We start from the raw sequence: 22091 nt of genomic DNA on the forward strand, positions 1-22091 counted from the left end.
AAATATATGCTATCCAAAACAATTGGACAATTTGTTAAAAAGCCTGTACAATTGCTCCATTTTTTGAGGTAGTTCCAAGGATGAGACCTTAAGGTCTCTGATAAGCAATCATGGTTTCAGATAAGGTTGATTCCTGTTCCCAGTATTACTCATCTTCCATTTAAATGACATAGTGAAGCAGTGGAAAGTAATACCTCCAGCAGACATTCAAATTGAACAACATAAAGCCATTAATACCCTACTGTTTGCTGATGACCAGACTGTTATCATCCTCGGGAAGTTGAAGGTGAGCATTGGCTAAATAAATTTTAGAAATAATCGTCCAGCTGCTAGGTGACATTAAATTCCTCAATATGTGGAAACGGGAAAGAATCAATAACCATTTGAGTGTTAGTTGTTTCTTTAAAGTTGGTGCAGAGCCTGATTTTCCCATTCTATTTTCTAACAATGAACCAGGGGAGATGCCCTTTGACTAGCAGAAATAGGTTTCAAGATACCAGTTTGTTCTAATCTGTTGAGTTCAAATGCAACTTCATTTGCAAATGACACGAGGCACCGGATGTGCACAGTAATGCTTTAATTGAGCATTGTCTTTGGGTATAGTGCGCACTTGAAAATTCTTTGTGTGACCCAATGTGCCATTGAACAAATGTCTGTATTGTTCACTCAAATGATGAATGCTGCCATGGGAAACTTGTGCATCAATAGTATGCACATTGTCCTGAATATCTAATTCAAACAAATCAAATGCATTGATGCTTAAAATATTGAGATTTGAGTGTGACTGAACTACTGTGAATGGCACTGATGCAATGGTATTTCGATATTTTACTTGCAAAGTGCACATCCCAAGAACAAAGATACTTTCACTGTTGTAGGCTGTGAGATGCAGACATAATTTTTGGAGCTGAGGGTGTCCCAGTTACTCATAAGTTGTTTGATTAATCAGTGTTGCTAAGGAACCATTATTTAGCTGAAATGGTGTAGAGTGATTACAAATCTGTAAAGATATGAATAGTTTGAGGTTTGTTCTCTGAATATGACTGTCGTTTCTAATTTTTGGAATACTGCTTTTGTCTGTTTTGCAAGTGGCCGAGCCTTTTGCTGTTTGTCCATGTGAGGGGAACTGATTTGAGTTAGCCAAGTTTACTAATGTGTGCTTTGTTTTGCAATCCATACACAGTCCTTGTGAGTGTTGCTAAGAGGACTGAAGCGAAACAGAGTTTGCTTTGTGCTTCTTTTGCAGGCATGCATGTTGTGTTTATCTGACGTGTGTCAGTGCTGGCATTCCTCTTGGTGGAGGAAACACTGTTCTGGTCACACGTGACATAACACTTGTCACGAAACTTCGGAGTTTGACTGTGGCTTGCAGCTGTTGTCAACATGAGCTACGTTGGGCAGAGCCCATTTTGATCTATGCCTGGTGAATGTTGCAACAATAGGCACATTAAAGTCAATATCTGCAGAGTCTTGTAGTTTCAACTTTTAGTTGGTTCAGTATGCAAAGATGTTAGAGCTATTTCCCTGAATCCACGTACTCACAAATCACAAACTTGTCGCCCGAAATGTCTGTTATATCAATTGATGCATGAACACTCTAGAACACATAAAACACTATACAAGGGTTAAAATATAAATGTATTTATTTACAATATATTCAATATAAAGCATACATAACTCTGTATCCCGGAGTGTCTCTGCAGTATCTTACTGCACTGTCATCCCTGGGCTTGGTGTGATCAGAGAGTGGTCTGATGATCTACTCCAGTTGTCAGTATTCACTGGTAGTCACAATAGCACTGGTGCCAAGGTAGGTTCATAAGTTACACACTAACTTTGTGCTAAGTTCATATGATCTCACTGCACTATCATCCCTGGGCTCAGTCTGATGATAATTTGTGGTGGAGTTCACATTACAGACAGCGAGGTGATGTGAATTCAGCATCCTCTGGTGGCATGTGTAGCACCATGTGGCATTGTCTGGCAATCTCTATGTAGAAGTGCCTTGTCGTGGCCAATTTAATTTTTCTTCTGTGGAGACCCAAGTGCGCCGAGTGCAGTTAATGAAGACACTATCAACAATACAGACTGTATCTCCATTTGGCTCCTCTGAAGGGCTTTTGACAGAGAATACCAAATGAAGTTTGGGCAGAACTGGACATTGGTATATTTTTTTAATATTGCCAAGGCCATTGATGTGTGACAATGCAATTCTATCTGTGAAACCACAATGCTATGGCATTAACAGCATCTTTCTTGCATGGATGGCATCACACTTTGCAAACTGCTCCTCTGCAGTAAAACTAAACTCACAGAGGCTTTACTCTTGTTATGAACAAACATAAAGAACATTCAAAAGATTTTGAAGAATTATTCCAAATCTGTAATTTTTGTTGACAGTGTAATAATATTAATGCTAACAAAGAGATAGAGGGGCTGGCCAGTACTTACCTCAGCTCAGTACAGCCGATAGATACACAAAAAACAGAACCAAATATTTACGTTCCTAGCTTTCGGAACAAATGTTCCTTCATCAGGGAGGAGAGAGGGGAAAGAAAGGGAAGAAGGGAAAGTAGATTCAGTTACTCACAACCCAGGTTATGAAGCAACAGGGAAAGGAAAACAGGGAGGGTAGCAAGGATGGAGGCATGGTTGTCAGAGGGAAGCCAAAGATATTCTACTGTAAGTACTGTGCCAGCTTCAAACCAAAGAGGATGCATACAGAAGTAAAGAGGTATATAGTATAAAGATAAACACAACTATGTAGGATGAAAAGATGTGTGAATGGCTAAAGAGGAAAGGGAAAGAGGAGAAGACTGAAGAGTAAATGGGAGTGAGGATTAATGATTAATGGAAAATCTCATATAAAGATCTCAGTCCAGGGGGATGGCGGGATGAAAGGATGTGTTGGAGTGCAAGTTCCCACCTCCGCAGTTCAGAGGGACTGGTGTTGGGTGGGAGAAGCCAAATGGCACATACAGTGTAGCAGGTTCCTAGGTCCCTAGAATTATGCTGGAAGGCATGATCCGCTACTGGGTATTGGACATCCCCTAGGCGGACAGTTCGTCTGTGTCCGTTCATGCGCTCAGCCAGTTTAGTTGTTGTCATACCGATGTAAAAGGCTGTGCAGTGCAGGCATGTCAGTTGATAAATGACGTGTAGTTTCACACGTGGCCCTGCCTTGAATTGTGTATGTTTTACCAGTAGTGGGGCTGGAGTAGGTGGTTGTGGGGGGATGCATGGGGCAGGTTTTGCAGCGGGGTCGGTTACAGGGGTAGGAACCGCTGGGTAGAGAAGGTAGTCTGGGAATATTGTAGGGTTCAACAAGGATGTTACGGAGGTTAGGGGGGCGACGAAAGGCAACTCTGGGTGGTGTGGGGAGAATTTTGTCAAGGGATGATCTCATTTCAGGGGTTGACTTGAGAAAGTCATATCCCTGGCAGAGTAATTTGTTGATGTTTTCGAGGCCAGGATAATATTGGGTGACAAGGGGGATGCTTCTGTGTGGTCTGGGGATAGGAACATTGTTGTTGGATGGGAAGGAATGTATTGCTCGGGAGATCTGTTTGTGGACAAGGTCTGGAGGATAGTTGCAGGAGAGGAAAGCACTGGTTAGGTTATTGGTGTAATTGTTGAGGGATTCATCACTGGAGCAGATATGTTTGCCACAAATACCTAGGCTGTAGGGAAGGGAGCGTTTGATGTGGAATGGATGGCAGCTATCAAAGTCCCTTCCCTACAGCCTAGGTATTCGTGGCAAACATATCTGCTCCAGTGACGAATCCCTCAACAATTACACCAATGGTTTCTTTAAACCACGAAGTTCCATTGAGGATCACAGTCAGATTCTTTCCCCGATGTCATCTTGCGATGTGTCTTCTTTCTTCCAAAGACCATACTCTAAATTCACTGTGCATTTATGTTACACTTTCAAAGGGGTAATACTACAGTCCTAGTTGTGTGTCTTAATTCTTTGGGCAAACTCATTGCAGGTTATTCTGAATACATACTCCTTCACATATTATGGTTGTTACTGTTTCCACTGTGTAACAAAAGTGGAAAAGATGAGGAACAAAACGGTTAAGATGGTAACACATGAGGTACCCCTACAGGACAAGATTGAGGAAAAAGATTTAAATGGTGTGGACATGTGAATAGAATTGATGAAAAGAGGGTGCCTAGGAAGATGTATGAGGTGAAAATGGTGGCCACAAGACCAAGAAAAAGATCAAGGGAAAAGTGGCTAAAAGATGTGGAAAAAAATGTTCAGAAGAGAGGTGAAGACTGGGGGCTACAAGACCAAGTAAAAGGCCAAAGGAAAGATGCTAAAAGATGTGGAAGAAAGTGCTCAGAAGAGAGGTAAAGACTGGGTCAGAGATGAAACAGAGAGGTTTTGAGAAGACCATGGAAGCTGGAGAGGTTTGTGTTCAGACCCTGTCAGTGGCAGTATACTGGACAGGATTATTATTATTATTTCTTTCCTTTCTCAGAGATTATGTGTGGTTAAAAATGGAAAGTGACACGGACCTTGATCAAGCGTGACTTCCTTTTAACTGTATGGTATATGTTACATTGCATTTAGGAACTTTCGGGTAATTGAACATGTATCAATAATTACAGATTTCTGTAGTTGTATATATAAGTTTGGATGTAGCTTTATTGCGTTGATGTACAGGTGGATATTGTGTGGTATGACTCCTGTAGTTAATACACTCCTGGAAATTGAAATAAGAACACCGTGAATTCATTGTCCCAGGAAGGGGAAACTTTATTGACACATTCCTGGGGTCAGATACATCACATGATCACACTGACAGAACCACAGGCACATAGACACAGGCAACACAGCATGCACAATGTCGGCACTAGTACAGTGTATATCCACCTTTCGCAGCAATGCAGGCTGCTATTCTCCCGTGGAGACGATCGTAGAGATGCTGGATGTAGTCCTGTGGAACGGCTTGCCATGCCATTTCCACCTGGCGCCTCAGTTGGACCAGCGTTCGTGCTGGACGTGCAGACCGCGTGAGACAACGCTTCATCCAGTCCCAAACATGCTCAATGGGGGACAGATCCGGAGATCTTGCTGGCCAGGGTAGTTGACTTACACCATCTAGAGCACATTGGGTGGCACGGCATACACGCGGACGTGCATTGTCCTGTTGGAACAGCAAGTTCCCTTGCCGGTCTAGGAATGGTAGAACGATGGGTTCGATGACGGTTTGGATGTACCGTGCACTATTCAGTGTCCCCTCGACGATCACCAGTGGTGTACGGCCAGTGTAGGAGATCGCTCCCCACACCATGATGCCGGGTGTTGGCCCTGTGTGCCTCGGTCGTATGCAGTCCTGATTGTGGCGCTCACCTGCACGGCGCCAAACACGCATACGACCATCATTGGCACCAAGGCAGAAGCGACTCTCATCGCTGAAGACGACACGTCTCCATTCGTCCCTCCATTCACGCCTGTCGCGACACCACTGGAGGCGGGCTGCACGATGTTGGGGCGTGAGCGGAAGACGGCCTAACGGTGTGCGGGACCGTAGCCCAGCTTCATGGAGACGGTTGCGAATGGTCCTCGCCGATACCCCAGGAGCAACAGTGTCCCTAATTTGCTGGGAAGTGGCGGTGCGGTCCCCTACGGCACTGCGTAGGATCCTACGGTCTTGGCGTGCATCCGTGCGTCGCTGCGGTCCGGTCCCAGGTCGACAGGCACGTGCACCTTCCGCCAACCACTGGCGACAACATCGATGTACTGTGGAGACCTCACGCCCCACGTGTTGAGCAATTCGGCGGTACGTCCACCCGGCCTCCCGCATGCCCACTATACGCCCTCGCTCAAAGTCCGTCAACTGCACCTACGGTTCACGTCCACGTTGTCGCGGCATGCTACCAGTGTTAAAGACTGCGATGGAGCTCCGTATGCCATGGCAAACTGGCTGACACTGACGGCGGCGGTGCACAAATGCTGCGCAGCTAGCGCCATTCGACGGCCAACACCGCGGTTCCTGGTGTGTCCGCTGTGCCGTGCGTGTGATCATTGTTTGTACAGCCCTCTCGCAATGTCTGGAGCAAGTATGGTGGGTCTGACACACCGGTGTCAATGTGTTCTTTTTTCCATTTCCAGGAGTGTAGTATAATTTGATATTTTTTTTTTTTTTTTTTTTTTTTTTTTTTTTTTTTTTTTTTTTTTTTTTTTTTGCCCCATCGGTCTACTGACTGGTTTAATGCGGCCCGCCACGAATTCCTTTCCTGTGCTAACCTCTTCATCTCAGAGTAGCACTTGCAACCTACGTCCTCAGTTATTTTCTTGACGTATTCCAGTCTCTGTCTTCCTCTACAGTTTTTGCCCTCTACAGCTCCCTCTAGTACCATGGAAGTCATTCCCTCATGTCTTAGCAGATGTCCTATCATCCTGTCCCTTCTCCTTATCAGTGTTTTCCACATATTCCTTTCCTCTCCTATTCTGCATAGAACCTCCTCATTCCTTACCTTATCAGTCCACCTAATTTTCAACATTCGTCTATAGCACCACATCTCAAATGCTTCGATTCTCTTCTGTTCCGGTTTTCCCACAGTCCATGTTTCACTACCATACAATGCTGTACTCGAGACGTACATCCTCAGAAATTTCTTCCTCAAATTAAGGCCGGTATTTGATATTAGTAGACTTCTCTTGGGCAGAAATGCCTTTTTTGCCATAGTGAGTCTGCTTTTGATGTCCTCCTTGCTCCGTCCGTCATTGGTTATTTTACTGCCTAGGTAGCGGAATTCCTTAACTTCATTGACTTCGTGACCATCAATCCTGATGTTAAGTTTCTCGCTGTTCTCATTTCTACTACTTCTCATTACCTTCGTCTTTCTCCGATTTACTCTCAAACCATACTGTGTACTCATTAGACTGTTCATTCCGTTCAGCAGATCATTTAATTCTTCTTCACTTTCACTCAGGATAGCAATGTCATCAGCGAATTGTATCATTGATATCCTTTCACCTTGTATTTTAATCCCACTCCTGAACCTTTCTTTTATTTCCATCATTGCTTCCTCAATGTACAGATTGAAGAGTAGCGGCGAAAGGCTACAGCCTTGTCTTACACCCTTCTTAATACGAGCACTTCGTTCTTGATCGTCCACTCTTATTATTCCCTCTTGGTTGTTGTACAAATTGTATATGACCCGTCTCTCCCTATAGCTTACCCCTACTTTTTTCAGAATCTTGAACAGCTTGCACCATTTTATATTGTCGAACGCTTTTTCCAGGTCGACAAATCCTATGAAAGTGTCTTGATTTTTCTTTAGCCTTGCTTCCATTATAAGCCGTAAAGTCAGAATTGCCTCTCTCGTCCCTTTACTTTTCCTAAAGCCAAACTGATCGTCACCTAGCGCATTCTCACTTTTCTTTTCCATTCTTCTGTATATTATTCTTGTAAGCAGCTACGATGCATGAGCTGTTAAGCTGATTGTGTGATAATTCTCGCACTTGTCAGCTCTTGCCGTCTTCGGAATTGTATGGATGATGCCTTTCCGAAAGTCAGATGGTATGTCGCCAGACTCATATATTCTACACACCAACGTGAATAGTCATTTTGTTGCCACTTCCCCCAATGATTTTAGAAATTCTGATGGAATGTTATCTATCCCTTCTGCCTTATTTGACCGTAAGTCCTCCAAAGCTCTTTTAAATTCCGATTCTAATACTGGATCCCCTATCTCTTCTAAATCGACTCCTGTTTCTTCTTCTATCACATCAGACAAATCTTCACCCTCATAGAGGCTTTCAATGTATTCTTTCCACCTATCTGCTCTCTCCTCTGCATTTAACAGTGGAATTCCCATTGCACTCTTAATGTTACCACTGTTGCTTTTAATGTCACCAAAGGTTGTTTTGACTTTCCAGTATGCTGAGTCTGTCCTTCCGACAATCATATCTTTTTCGATGTCTTCACATTTTTCCTGCAGCCATTTCGTCTTAGCTTCCCTGCACTTCCTATTTATTTCATTCCTCAGCAACTTGTATTTCTGTATTCCTGATTTTCCCGGAACATGTTTGTACTTCCTCCTTTCATCAATCAACCGAAGTATTTCTTCTGTTACCCATGGTTTCTTCTCAGCTACCTTCTTTGTACCTATGTTTTCCTTCCCAACTTCTGTGATGGCCCTTTTTAGAGATGTCCATTCCTCTTCAACTGTACTGCCTACTGCGCTATTCCTTATTGCTGTATCTATAGCGTTAGAGAACTTCAAACGTATCTCGTCATTCCTTAGTACTTCCGTATCCCACTTCTTTGCGCATTGATTCTTCCTGACTAATGTCTTGAACTTCAGCCTACTCTTCATCACTACTATATTGTGATCTGAGTCTATATCTGCTCCTGGGTACGCCTTACAGTCCAGTATCTGATTTCGTAATCTCTGTCTGACCATGATGTAATCTAATTGAAATCTTCCCGTATCTTCCGGCCTTTTGCAAATATACCCCCTCCTCTTGTGATTCTTGAACAGGGTATTCACTATTACTAGCTGAAACTTGTTACAGAACTCAATTAGTCTTTCTCCTCTTTCATTCCTTGTCCCAAGCCCATATTCTCCTGTAACCTTTTCTTCTACTCCTTCCCCTACAACTGCATTCCAGTCGCCCATGACTATTAGATTTTCGTCCCCCTTTACATACTGCATTACCCTTTCAATATCCTCATACACTTTCTCTATCTGTTCATCTTCAGCTTGCGACGTGGCATGTATACATGAACTATCGTTGTCGGTGTTGGTATAATGTCAACTTTATCCTGATGCCACATGTCCTTGACTTCCTCAGCCAGTTGGATGTATTTTTCAATTTTTTCTCCTGTATATTTGCTGTATTGGGTATGGATATTTCGATTAGTTGTGTTAATTTCTTCTTTTTATTGGTGAGTATGATGTCAGGTTTGTTATGTGGCGTTGTTTTATCTGTTATAATGGTTCTGTTCCAGTATAATTTGTATTCATCATTCTCCAGTACATTTTGTGGTGCATACTTGTATGTGGGAACGTGTTGTTTTATAAGTTTATGTTGTAAGGCAAGCTGTTGATGTATTATTTTTGCTACATTATCATGTCTTCTGGGGTATTCTGTATTTGCTAGTATTGTACATGCGCTTGTGATGTGATCTACTGTTTCTATTTGTTGTTTGCAAAGTCTACATTTATCTGTTGTGGTATTGGGATCTTTAATAATATGCTTGCTGTAATATCTGGTGTTTATTGTTTGATCTTGTATTACAATCATGAATCCTTCCGTCTCACTGTATATATTGCCTTTTCTTAGCCATGTGTTGGATGCGTCTTGATCGATGTGTGGCTGTGTTAGATGATACGGGTGCTTGCCATGTAGTGTTTTCTTTTTCCAATTTACTTTCTTCGTATCTGTTGAAGTTATGTGATCTAAAGGGTTGTAGAAGTGGTTATGAAAATGCAGTGGTGTAGCAGATGTATTTATATGAGTGATTGCTTTGTGTATTTTGCTAGTTTCTGCTCGCTCTATAAAGAATTTTCTTAAATTGTCTGCCTGTCCATAATGTAGGTTTTTTATGTCAATAAATCCCCTTCCTCCTTCCTTTCTGCTTAATGTGAATCTTTCTGTTGCTGAATGTATGTGATGTATTCTATATTTGTGGCATTGTGATTGTGTAAGTGTATTGAGTGCTTCTAGGTCTGTGTTACTCCATTTCACTACTCCAAATTAGTAGATCAATATTGGTATAGCATAAGTATTTATAGCTTTTGTCTTGTTTCTTGCTGTCAATTCTGTTTTCAGTATTTTTGTTAGTCTTTGTCTATATTTTTCTTTTAGTTCTTCTTTAATATTGGTATTATCTATACCTATTTTTTGTCTGTATCCTATATATTTATAGGCATCTGTTTTTTCCATCGCTTCTATGCAGTCGCTGTGGATTAGATTAGATTAGATTAGATTAGATTAGATTAATACTAGTTCCATGGATCATGAATACGATATTTCGTAATGATGTGGAACGAGTCGAATTTTCCAATACATGACATAATTAGGTTAATTTAACAACATACTTAAGTTAATATAATAACTTTATTTTTTGTGTTTTTTGTTTTTCTTTATTTTTTATTTTTATTTTTTTAATATTTTTTTCTTTTTTTTTCTTAATTTATATCTAAAAATTCCTCTATGGAGTAGAAGGAGTTGTCATTCAGAAATTCTTTTAATTTCTTCTTAAATACTTGTTGGTTATCTGTCAGACTTTTGATACTATTTGGTAAGTGACCAAAGACTTTAGTGCCAGTATAATTCACCCCTTTCTGTGCCAAAGTTAGATTTAATCTTGAATAGTGAAGATCATCCTTTCTCCTAGTATTGTAGTTATGCACACTGCTATTACTTTTGAATTGGGTTTGGTTGTTAATAACAAATTTCATAAGAGAGTATATATACTGAGAAGCTACTGTGAATATCCCTAGATCCTTAAATAAATGTCTGCAGGATGATCTTGGGTGGACTCCAGCTATTATTCTGATTACACGCTTTTGTGCAATAAATACTTTATTCCTCAGTGATGAATTACCCCAAAATATGATGCCATATGAAAGCAATGAGTGAAAATAGGCGTAGTAAGCTAATTTACTAAGATGTTTATCACCAAAATTTGCAATGACCCTTATTGCATAAGTAGCTGAACTCAAACGTTTCAGCAGATCATCAATGTGTTTCTTCCAATTTAATCTCTCATCAATGGACACACCTAAAAATTTGGAATATTCTACCTTAGCTATATGCTTCTGATTAAGGTCTATATTTATTAATGGCGTCATACCATTCACTGTACGGAACTGTATGTACTGTGTCTTATCAAAATTCAGTGAGAGTCCGTTTACAAGGAACCACTTAGTAATTTTCTGAAAGACAGTATTGACAATTGCATCAGTTAATTCTTGTTTGTCAGGTGTGATTACTATACTTGTATCATCAGCAAAGAGAACTAACTTTGCCTCTTCATGAATATAGAATGGCAAGTCATTAATATATAATAAGAACAACAAAGGACCCAAGACTGACCCTTGTGGAACCCCATTCTTGATAGTTCCCCAGTTTGAGGAATGTGCTGATCTTTGCATGTTACGAGAACTACTTATTTCAACTTTCTGCACTCTTCCAGTTAGGTACGAATTAAACCATTTGTGCACTGTCCCACTCATGCCACAATACTTGAGCTTGTCTAGCAGAATTTCATGATTTACACAATCAAAAGCCTTTGAGAGATCACAAAAAATCCCAATGGGTGGTGTTCGGTTATTCAGATCATTCAAAATTTTACTGGTGAAAGCATATATGGCATTTTCTGTTGAAAAACCTTTCTGAAAACCAAACTGACATTTTGTTAGTACTTCATTTTTACAGATATGTGAAGCTACTCTTGAATACATTACTTTCTCAAAAATTTTGGATAAAGCTGTTAGAAGGGAGATTGGACGGTAATTGTTGACATCAGATCTATCCCCCTTTTTATGCAAAGGTATAACAATAGCATATTTCAGTCTATCAGGGAAAATGCCCTGTTCCAGAGAGCTATTACACAGGTGGCTGAGAATCTTACTTATCTGTTGAGAACAAGCTTTTAGTATTTTGCTGGAAATGCCATCAATTCCATGTGAGTTTTTGCTTTTAAGCAAGTTTATTATTTTCCTAATTTCAAAGGGAGAAGTGGGTGAGATTTCAATTGTATCAAATTGCATAGGTATGGCCTCTTCCATTAACAGCCTAGCATCTTCTAATGAACACCTGGATCCTACTATATCCACAACATTTAGAAAATGGTTATCCAATATGTAATCTTCTTGTTTAGTATGTTTTTCCTTGACTATGCTATTTTTCTTACATTTGTCTGTTCCAAAAGCCATATTTATATCATTGCCGAATACTTCTGTTACCTTTAGTAATTGGTTGAGTTGTTGATTTGTTGCTGCCAGTAGTTTTGGATCATCCATATATAGCAAGTGTGTGATTTTGTGTGGGTATGTTCCAGTAATATTGTATCCATAATTTGTATTATTTAGCATGTTGGATAGGGGTTTCAGAGCAAGGCAGAACCAGAAAGGACTTAATGAGACTCCTTGGTATATTCCACGCTTAATCTGTATTGGCTGTGATGTGATATTATTTGAATTCGTTTGGATATTAATTGTGGTTTTCCAATTTTTCATTACTATGTTTAGGAACTGTATCAATCTAGGGTCTACTTTGTATATTTCCAATATTTGTAGTAACCATGAGTGGGGTACACTATCAAAAGCTTTTTGGTAATCAATGTATGCATAATGTAGTGACATTTATTTAGTTTTAGCTTGATATGTCACCTCTGCATCTATTGTCACTTGCTCTTTACATCCTTGTACTCCTTTGCAACAGCCTTTTTGTTCTTCATTTATAATTTTGTTCTGTGTTGTATGTGTCATTAATTTCTGTGTAATGACTGAAGTTAATATTTTGTATATTGTTGGTAGGCATGTTATGGGGCGATATTTAGCTGGGTTTGCTGTGTCTGCTCGATCTTTAGGTTTCAGATAAGTTATTCCACGTTTAAGTGTATCAGGGAATGTGTATGGGTGAGCAATGTAACTGTTAAATAATTTACTGATATCAATATAATAGAGGGAAACATTCCACGTGGGAAAAATATATCTAAAAACAAAGATGATGTGACTTACCGAATGAAAGCGCTGGCAGGTCGATAGACACACAAACAAACACAAACACACACACAAAATTAAGTCTGCTTGTGTCTGTATATGTGTGGATGGATATGTGTGTGTGTGCGAATGTATACCTGTCCTTTTTTCCCCCTAAGGTAAGTCTTTCCGCTCCCGGGATTGGAATGACTCCTTACCCTCTCCCTTAAAACCCACATCCTTTCGTCTTTCCCTCTCCTTCCCTCTTTCCTGATGAGGCAACAGTTTGTTGCGAAAGCTTGAATTTTGTGTGTGTGTTTGTGTTTGTTTGTGTGTCTATCGACCTGCCAGCGCTTTCGTTCGGTAAGTCACATCATCTTTGTTTTTAGATATGTTAAATAATTTAGTTAGATGTGTATGTGTTGAGGTGAACCCCTTTAGCCAGAAATTTGCTATTTTATCTTTTCCAGGGGCTTTCCAATTGTGAGTAGAATTAATTGCTTGGGTGACTTCATGTTGCAAAATTATCACTTCAGGCATTTGTGGGTATCATCTTGTATGTGTCTGTTTCTGCATGTATCCACCGTGCATGCCTGTTATGTTGTACTGGGTTTGACCATATGTTGCTCGAGAAGTGTTCCATGTCTGTTATGTTTGGTGGATTGTCTATTTTAATGTGTGTGTTATCTATTGTCTGGTAAAATTTCTTTTCGTTTGTGTTGAATATTTGGTTTTGTTTCCTTCTATTTTCACCTTTTTTGTATCTTCTAAGTTGTTTGGCCAATACTTGTAATTTCTGCTTTGTTTCATCTAATCGCTCTATCACTTCTTCTTGTGAGATTTTACCTAACCTTTTTCGTTTTTTGTCTGATATTTCATTTCTTTTCTCAGTTTTTCTATTCTGATCTGTAGCCTGTTTTGCCATGCTGGTTTTGTGGGTTTCTTCTGTGTGTTGGTTGGTTCTGACCTCTGCCTAGTGTGTATATTTAGTGTAGTGAGTGCTCCTATATAAATCAGTAGTTGTAACTCTTCCATAATTGTATTTTCATTTATTTTGTTGTGTATGATTGTGTTGATAGTTGTTATTGTTGTTTCGACTTGTGGGTTATTTGGTGGTCTATGCAAGAATGGTCTAATGTCTGTATTTGTGTCTTTGTATTCTATATATGTCAGCTGAAACTTTTCTTCTATATCTAACATGTGTGTCACTTTGTGTTCTACTTGTGCTTGTTCTGGTCGCTGTCTTAAGATTTCGTTTTCCTCTGATTGTTTAATTGATGCATGTTGTTCTTTGTTTGTTTGCTCTGGGATGTTTGAGTCCATTACTGTATTTTCTTCTTCTTCTGATTGCACATTATTTTGTTCTAGTATTTGTTGTACTTGTTGTTTGATGTTTTCTACTTCAGACTGGGATATCCTGTTATTTTTTATTATTACACGGATCTGATCAGCTAGTCGTTGTTCTGTTAAAAAATTTAATTCTGGGTATCTGGTAATAAATGTTGTGTATACTTGTGATCTGTATCCAGTTGTGTTGGTTCTTAAGTTTGTTGCTTGGTAATAACAGAACATGAGGTGTCGATTAACTTCATCTGACCATCTCATCCTCTGTCATTGTTTTCCTTCTAGGGCGGTTGCAGGAAGCATATCCTGCAAAACACCTCTATTTGGACTTAAATCATTTTCCGTGTGGCTACCAGTGTCGTTACCATTGTGGACGGGCATATGGTTCAAGCGTCGTCCCCGACTATGACAGTGCTTGTCCGAGGCTTCATTAGTTCTGTCCTGAACCAACTAAACACACTAAAAGGGGGGTTAGCCCTATTAGTGGTTTGTTCTTTTCATTGCCTTTTACGACTGGCAGAACATACCGGAGACCTATTCTTTTCCCGGGCCTCCATAGGTTTTCTTCTTATTATTATTATTTCTTTCCTTTCTTAGACATTATGTCTGTTAAAAATGAAAAGTGACGTGGACCTTGATCAAGCGTTACTTTCTTTTAGCTGTACAGTATATGTTACATTGCATTTAGGAACTTTCAGGTAATTGAACAAGTATCAATAATTACAGATTTCTGTAGTTGTATATATACGTTTGGATGTAGCTGTATTGCTTTGATGTACTGGTGGATATTGTGTGGTATGGCTCCTGCAGTTGATAGTATAATTGGTATAATGTCAACTTTATCCTGATGCCACATGCCCTTGACTTCCTCAGCCAGTTAGATGTATTTTTCAATTTTTCCTCCTGTTTTCTTCTGTATATTTGTTGTATTGGGTATGGATATTTCGATTAGTTGTGTTAATTTCTTCTTTTTATTGGTGAGTATGAGGAAAAAGATTAAAATGGTGTGGTCATAGAAACAGGCATCTCTTGCTTTGAGAAGCAGCTGAAAGAGTAGAAAACATGTGTCACCATTATTATTATTATTTCTGTTTCCTGTCTCAGACGTTATGTCTGGTTAAAAATGGAAAGTGGCGCGGACCTTGATCAAGCGTGACTTCCTTTTAACTGTACGGTATATGTTATATTGCATTTAGGAACTTTCGGGTAATTGAACATGTATCAATAATTACGGATTTCTGTAGTTGTATATATAAGTTTGGATGTAGCTGTATTGCATTGATGTACTGGTGGATATTGTGTGGTATGGCTCCTGCAGTTGATAGTATAATTGGTATAATGTCAACTTTATCCTGATGCCACATGCCCTTGACTTCCTCAGCCAGTTAGATGTATTTTTCAATTTTTCCTCCTGTTTTCTTCTGTATATTTGTTGTATTGGGTATGGATATTTCGATTAGTTGTGTTAATTTCTTCTTTTTATTGGTGAGTATGAGGAAAAAGATTAAAATGGTGTGGTCATAGAAACAGGCATCTCTTGCTTTGAGAAGCAGCTGAAAGAGTAGAAAACATGTGTCACCATTATTATTATTATTTCTGTTTCCTGTCTCAGACGTTATGTCTGGTTAAAAATGGAAAGTGGCGCGGACCTTGATCAAGCGTGACTTCCTTTTAACTGTACGGTATATGTTATATTGCATTTAGGAACTTTCGGGTAATTGAACATGTATCAATAATTACGGATTTCTGTAGTTGTATATATAAGTTTGGATGTAGCTGTATTGCATTGATGTACTGGTGGATATTGTGTGGTATGACTCCTGTAGTTGATAGTATAATTGGTATAATGTCAACTTTATCCTGATGCCACATGTCCTTGACTTCCTCAGCCAGTTGGATGTATTTTTCAATTTTTTCTCCTGTATATTTGCTGTATTGGGTATGGATATTTCGATTAGTTGTGTTAATTTCTTCTTTTTATTGGTGAGTATGATGTCAGGTTTGTTATGTGGCGTTGTTTTATCTGTTATAATGGTTCTGTTCCAGTATAATTTGTATTCATCATTCTCCAGTACATTTTGTGGTGCATACTTGTATGTGGGAACGTGTTGTTTTATAAGTTTATGTTGTAAGGCAAGCTGTTGATGTATTATTTTTGCTACATTATCATGTCTTCTGGGGTATTCTGTATTTGCTAGTATTGTACATGCGCTTGTGATGTGATCTACTGTTTCTATTTGTTGTTTGCAAAGTCTACATTTATCTGTTGTGGTATTGGGATCTTTAATAATATGCTTGCTGTAATATCTGGTGTTTATTGTTTGATCTTGTATTACAATCATGAATCCTTCCGTCTCACTGTATATATTGCCTTTTCTTCTTAGCCATGTGTTGGATGCGTCTTGATCGATGTGTGGCTGTGTTAGATGATACGGGTGCTTGCCATGTAGTGTTTTCTTTTTCCAATTTACTTTCTTCGTATCTGTTGATGTTATGTGATCTAAAGGGTTGTAGAAGTGGTTATGAAAATGCAGTGGTGTAGCCGATGTATTTATATGAGTGATTGCTTTGTGTATTTTGCTAGTTTCTGCTCGTTCTAGAAAGAATTTTCTTAAATTGTCTACCTGTCCATAATGTAGGTTTTTTATGTCAATAAATCCCCTTCCTCCTTCCTTTCTGCTCAATGTGAATCTTTCTGTTGCTGAATGTATGTGATGTATTCTATATTTGTGGCATTGTGATTGTGTAAGTGTATTGAGTGCTTCTAGGTCTGTGTTACTCCATTTCACTACTCCAAATGAGTAGGTCAATATTGGTATAGCATAAGTATTTATAGCTTTTGTCTTGTTTCTTGCTGTCAATTCTGTTTTCAGTATTTTTGTTAGTCTTTGTCTATATTTTTCTTTTAGTTCTTCTTTAATATTTGTATTATCTATTCCTATTTTTTTGCCTGTATCCAAGATATTTATAGGAATCTGTATTTTTCTATCGCCTCTATGCAGTCGCTGTGGTTATCCAATATGTAATCTCCTTGTTTAGTGTGTTTTCCCTTGACTATGCTATTTTTCTTACATTTGTCTGTTCCAAAAGCCATATTTATATCATTGCTGAATACTTCTGTTATCTTTAGTAATTGGTTGAGTTGTTGATTTGTTGCTACCAGTAGTTTTAGATCATCCATATATAGCAAGTGTGTGATTTTGTGTGGGTATGTTCCAGTAATATTGTATCCATAATTTGTATTATTTAGTATGTTGGATAGGGGTTTCAGAGCAAGGCAGAACCAGAAAGGACTTAATGAGTCTCCTTGGTATATTCCTCGCTTAATCTGTATTGGCTGTGATGTGATATTATTTGAATTTGTTTGGATATTAAGTGTGGTTTCCCAATTTTTCATTACTATGTTTAGGAACTGTATCAATCTAGGGTCTACTTTGTATATTTCCAATATTTGTAGTAACCATGAGTGGGGTACACTATCAAAAGCTTTTTGGTAATCAATGTATGCGTAGTGTAGCGACCTTTGTTTAGTTTTAGCTTGATATGTCACCTCTGCATCTATTATTAATATTATTATTATTATTATTGATTGACAGTCACTTTTGATTGGCCTTTTCACATATTTACGCACAATACATTTCATTTATTTATGTTGGGATCTCCACATAAAGCAGTAATCCTCTACAGATCTCCCTGCATTTTGCAATAGTTTTATGGTCTAAAGACTTTTATATGTACAAGGACATCATCTGCAAACAGCCTTATGAAGCTTCCAATGTTATCCAACAGAAAATTTGTATTTTATCATGAATGGCAATGGCCCTATTACACTTCATCAGTGTATACCTAAAGTTAGTTATTGTCATATTGTTTTGTCTCATTAAGAATGAAAATGTTCTAGATGTTGTAGTTTACAAACAGACCTGACCTTATTGACACTGTCACTATAAGTGATCATGAAGCTATCATAGCAACGATGGCTGCTAAAGTTAATAAATCCATTGGGAAGGCTAGGAGAGTTTTGTGCTCAAAAGAGCATATAAGTAGTTATTAACATTCTACTTGGGCAGTGAATGGGAATCATTTAATTCCAATATGATGGATGTAGAGGAATTATGAGCAAAGTTTGAACTGATTGTAAATCATACTCTGGAGAGCTATGTGCCGAGTAAGTGGTCTATGTACAGAAGAGACCTATTGTGGTTTAACAAAAAAATATGGAAAATACTGAGGAAACAGGGATGTTGCACTCTCAGTTCAAAAAAGAACATGGAAATGTCGACAGGCAAAAGTTAGTAGAAACTCATGCATGTATAAAAAGATGGATTTACAAGGCATACAACAGCTTCCACCATCACACTATTAAGTCACTCATTGAACAGTCTGCTGTGCCAATAGAAGACAGCAAAAGGTAAACTGAAGTTTCAAATTTCGCATTTAAAAATCATTCATGCAGGAGAATTGTATAGACATACCACAATTTGACCATCATTCAAGCTCCTGTGTGCAGGATATAGAAACAGGCATCTCTTGCTTTGAGAAGCAGCTGAAAGAGTAGAAAACATGTGTCACCAAGTCCAGATGGAATCCAAATCCAGTTTTACTGAGAATACTCTTCAGCATTGGCCCCTTACTTAGCTTGCATTTGTTGTGAATCTCTTGCCCAGTGCCTTTAAGAAAGCACAGATGACTCTTTTATACAAGAAGGGTAAAAGAATGGAGCTGCAAACTTACATACCAATATAATTTAACATCAGTTTTTCGCAGAATTCTTGAACATATTCTAAGTTCGAGTGTAATAAATTTCGTTGAGTAGAAAAGCTTCTGTCCGCAGATCAACATGGATTTAGAAAGCATTACTTGTGCAAAACTCATCTTGCCCTTTTCTCGCGTATACTATCCTTGAACCATGGATGAAGGGCAACAGGCAGATTCCATATTCCTAGACTTCTGGAAAGTGTTTTATACAGTACCCACTGCAGACTGTTAACGGAGTTCAAAATATATGTAATAGATTCTCAGATAGGTGACTGGCTGGAAGACTTCTGAAGTAATAGAAACAAATTCTTTGTCTGGACAACAAATGTTTGTCAGAGACAGGGGTAATGTTAGGAGTGCACAGGGATGTGTGATAGCACTGCTCATGTTCTCCGTATAAACAAACTATCTGACTGATGGAATGAGCTGCACTCTGCAACCTTTTTCTGATGACAACATAGAGTATGGGAAATTTTCATCATTGAGTGACTTAGGATGATACAGGATTACTTAGACAGAATTTCTATTCAGTGTGGTGGTGGTGGTGCTTAGTGTTTAACGTCCCGTCGACAACGAGGTCATTAGTAACGGAGCGCAAGCTCGGGTTAGGGAAGGATTGGGAAGGAAATCGGCCATGCCCTTTCAAAGGAACCATCCCGGCATTTGCCTGAAACGATTTAGGGAAATCACGGAAAACCTAAATCAGGATGGCCGGAGACGGGATTGAACCGTCGTCCTCCCTAATGCGAGTCCAGTGTGCTAACCACTGCGCCACCTCGCTCGGTTTCTATTCAGTGTGATGGATGGCAACATGCTTGAATTGTAGAAAATGTAAGTTAATGAAGATGAGTAGGAAAAACAATCCTTTCTCATGTTTTAATACAATAATCGTGGTGTGCTGTTTGAGTCAGTCACATCAATTAAATAACTAGGCATATTGTTGCAAACCAATATGAAATGCATGGTCCGGGTTGGCAGTTGGGAGCTCAGTGTTGGATATGTGATGGAGCCCCTTGCTACCTGCAAGAAGGGGAAGAAATCCAGTTGTGCTCCATGTGCACTCTGAGTGTGGAATGGATCCTTTTGGTCCTTGTAGACCTTCAGTACAGAGCTCAGCAGAAGGTCTGAGTCAGAGGCTCAGATGGTTCTTTGACTGTATAAACTGGATATTTCTTGACTTGCATCATTAGGGTAAAGAGGTGTTGTGATCCGCTTAATAGATCAGGTATCTACTACACATGGGATGTGGATATGTAAGTAACAGGGGCTGTTGGGTGTGGACTGGGTATGTTTTTAGGTTAGAGGGTCTCAGAATGTTCAAACAGGGGTACGGTCACAGCAGAAGATGAGGGTAGACTTAGAAAACATCAATATTATGACCTAAAAACATTGGTACTATAATTATAAATTGTTGTAGATGTGTTGGGAAGGAACCATAGCTCAAAATGCTTGTAGAAAGCACTGGAGCAAAAATCATTGTATGTAATGAAAGCTGGCTGAAGTTGAAAATAAGTTCAACTTAAGTTTTTGCTATAGGTCTAATGGTGTTCAGAATGGATAGACAAAATTCAGATGTTGGGGTAGTGTTTGTCACTGTTATAAGTAGTTTATCTTGAAGTGAAATTGAAATAGATGGTTGCTGTGAGTTAGTACAGTTGGAAGTTATGCTCTGCAGCTGAAGTAAATTAATGATTTATTTCTTTTATCAGGTGATATAGTTGAGGAAAGATTCGAGGAAAATTGAGTTGCATTTCAGACAGGTATCCAACTCATACAATTATAGTTAATGAAGGCTTCAACCTACCCTTAATATTTTGGATAAAGACATGTTTAAAGTTGGTGGTAGGCATAATACATTGTCCAAAGTTGTACTAAATGCTTTCTCCACAAATTATTTTGAGCAATTAGTTCATGAAGTTAAATGGTTATGATAGCATACTAGACCTTTTAGTGACAAACAGTCAAGAGCAAATAAGAGAGTGATGATGGATACATGAATTAATAACTTTGAGGCCATTGTATCATGACTGAATACTGTAACATCCAAACCCACCAAAAATAAATGCAAATATATCTATTTAAAGAAGCAGATAAAAATTCACCTAATGCCTTCCTAAGAGACTGTCTCCATTCCTTTGGGACTAACTATGTAAGCAGTGGCCAAGTGTGACTCAGATTCAAAGAAATTGAGTAAATTAATAGGAAACAGAACAGATCCCATCTAGTATAGAAAACATGTGAAGACACTGTTCTACTTCAGTAGAAATATAATTTAAGCATTTGTGGGAATGTGAGCATCGCTAACCAGAAAAAATAACTTGCATTCTTATCTCTGATTGTTGACGGTAGCAGGGCAGTTCGCTCTGTGACTCAGGTTTGTTATGTTGTGTATCCTTGTATATATTGAGTTACTATAAAATGAAATGTCTTGTGAACTCGTACCATTGTGGTGTCTATTATTAACTATCAATGTGTACCAGAGTTCTACACATTCTTTTCTTGTTTATTGTTATGCTCCAGGATGTTTGGTATACATTGTAACTTCTACAGAACATACTCTGCAGTAGTTATGAACTAGTGTTATCTCTCTTTTAGGTCTAAATGGACATCTGTTGTTGGACTGGAAATTCATGCTCAAATTTTATCAAATTCAAAGCTGTTCTCTGGAGCAGGAACTGAATTTGGGCTGCCAGTTAATACAAGTGTTTCACTGTTTGATGCAGCTATTCCAGGAACTCTTCCAGTAAGAAATACTTTTCATTTTTTATATACTTCTATGAGAATATTTTCAATGTCAGTAATAGTCCAATTGTAATTTTGCAGGTACTGAATCGCAGATGTGTTGAAGCAGGTGTACTGACAGCTTTATCCTTATCATGCAGGATAAATGCGATGTCACTGTTTGATCGTAAACATTACTTTTACTCTGATCTTCCAGTAAGATATATCAATTTATTAATTATTTTGACATTAATGCATGTTAGCATTTTTAAGTGTCAAGATGGTGTACTCAGTAACGAAACAAAGCAGTAGGCTCTGCCAGAAATATCGACTCTTAGACAATGTGTCTAATAGTGTATTTTAATATGGCAGACTGCCATCTTAGGCAATTTATAACACTTAAAACACTTGATAATGGCACTTTGAAGCCAAAATCATGATTGTGTAAGGGTAATGTAACGCTGTAAATAAACAACAGTCTAATGGCAGAATTGACTTTAAAGAAATTGGATAATTTGTTCAAGAGAAAGAGCATCATAAACTGAGCAAGTTAATAATGTGTTGGTCTACCTATGGCTCTTACACAAATG

General features: G+C 38.7%; 1 protein-coding gene across 1 annotated transcript in view; it reads left to right on the plus strand.

Moving 5' to 3' along the window:
* LOC126259394 (glutamyl-tRNA(Gln) amidotransferase subunit B, mitochondrial) overlaps window positions 1-22091 on the plus strand; it is a 107811-nt gene that overhangs the window by 15080 nt on the left and 70640 nt on the right. Inside the window, exons 2-3 of the mRNA XM_049956165.1 lie at window positions 21376-21523; window positions 21604-21717. Coding sequence (XP_049812122.1) covers window positions 21376-21523; window positions 21604-21717 — 262 coding nt within the window. The remainder of the gene's footprint in view (window positions 1-21375; window positions 21524-21603; window positions 21718-22091) is intronic.

Source organism: Schistocerca nitens, chromosome 5 (genome assembly GCF_023898315.1).
Source record: "Schistocerca nitens isolate TAMUIC-IGC-003100 chromosome 5, iqSchNite1.1, whole genome shotgun sequence".
Lineage (NCBI taxonomy): Eukaryota > Metazoa > Arthropoda > Insecta > Orthoptera > Acrididae > Schistocerca > Schistocerca nitens.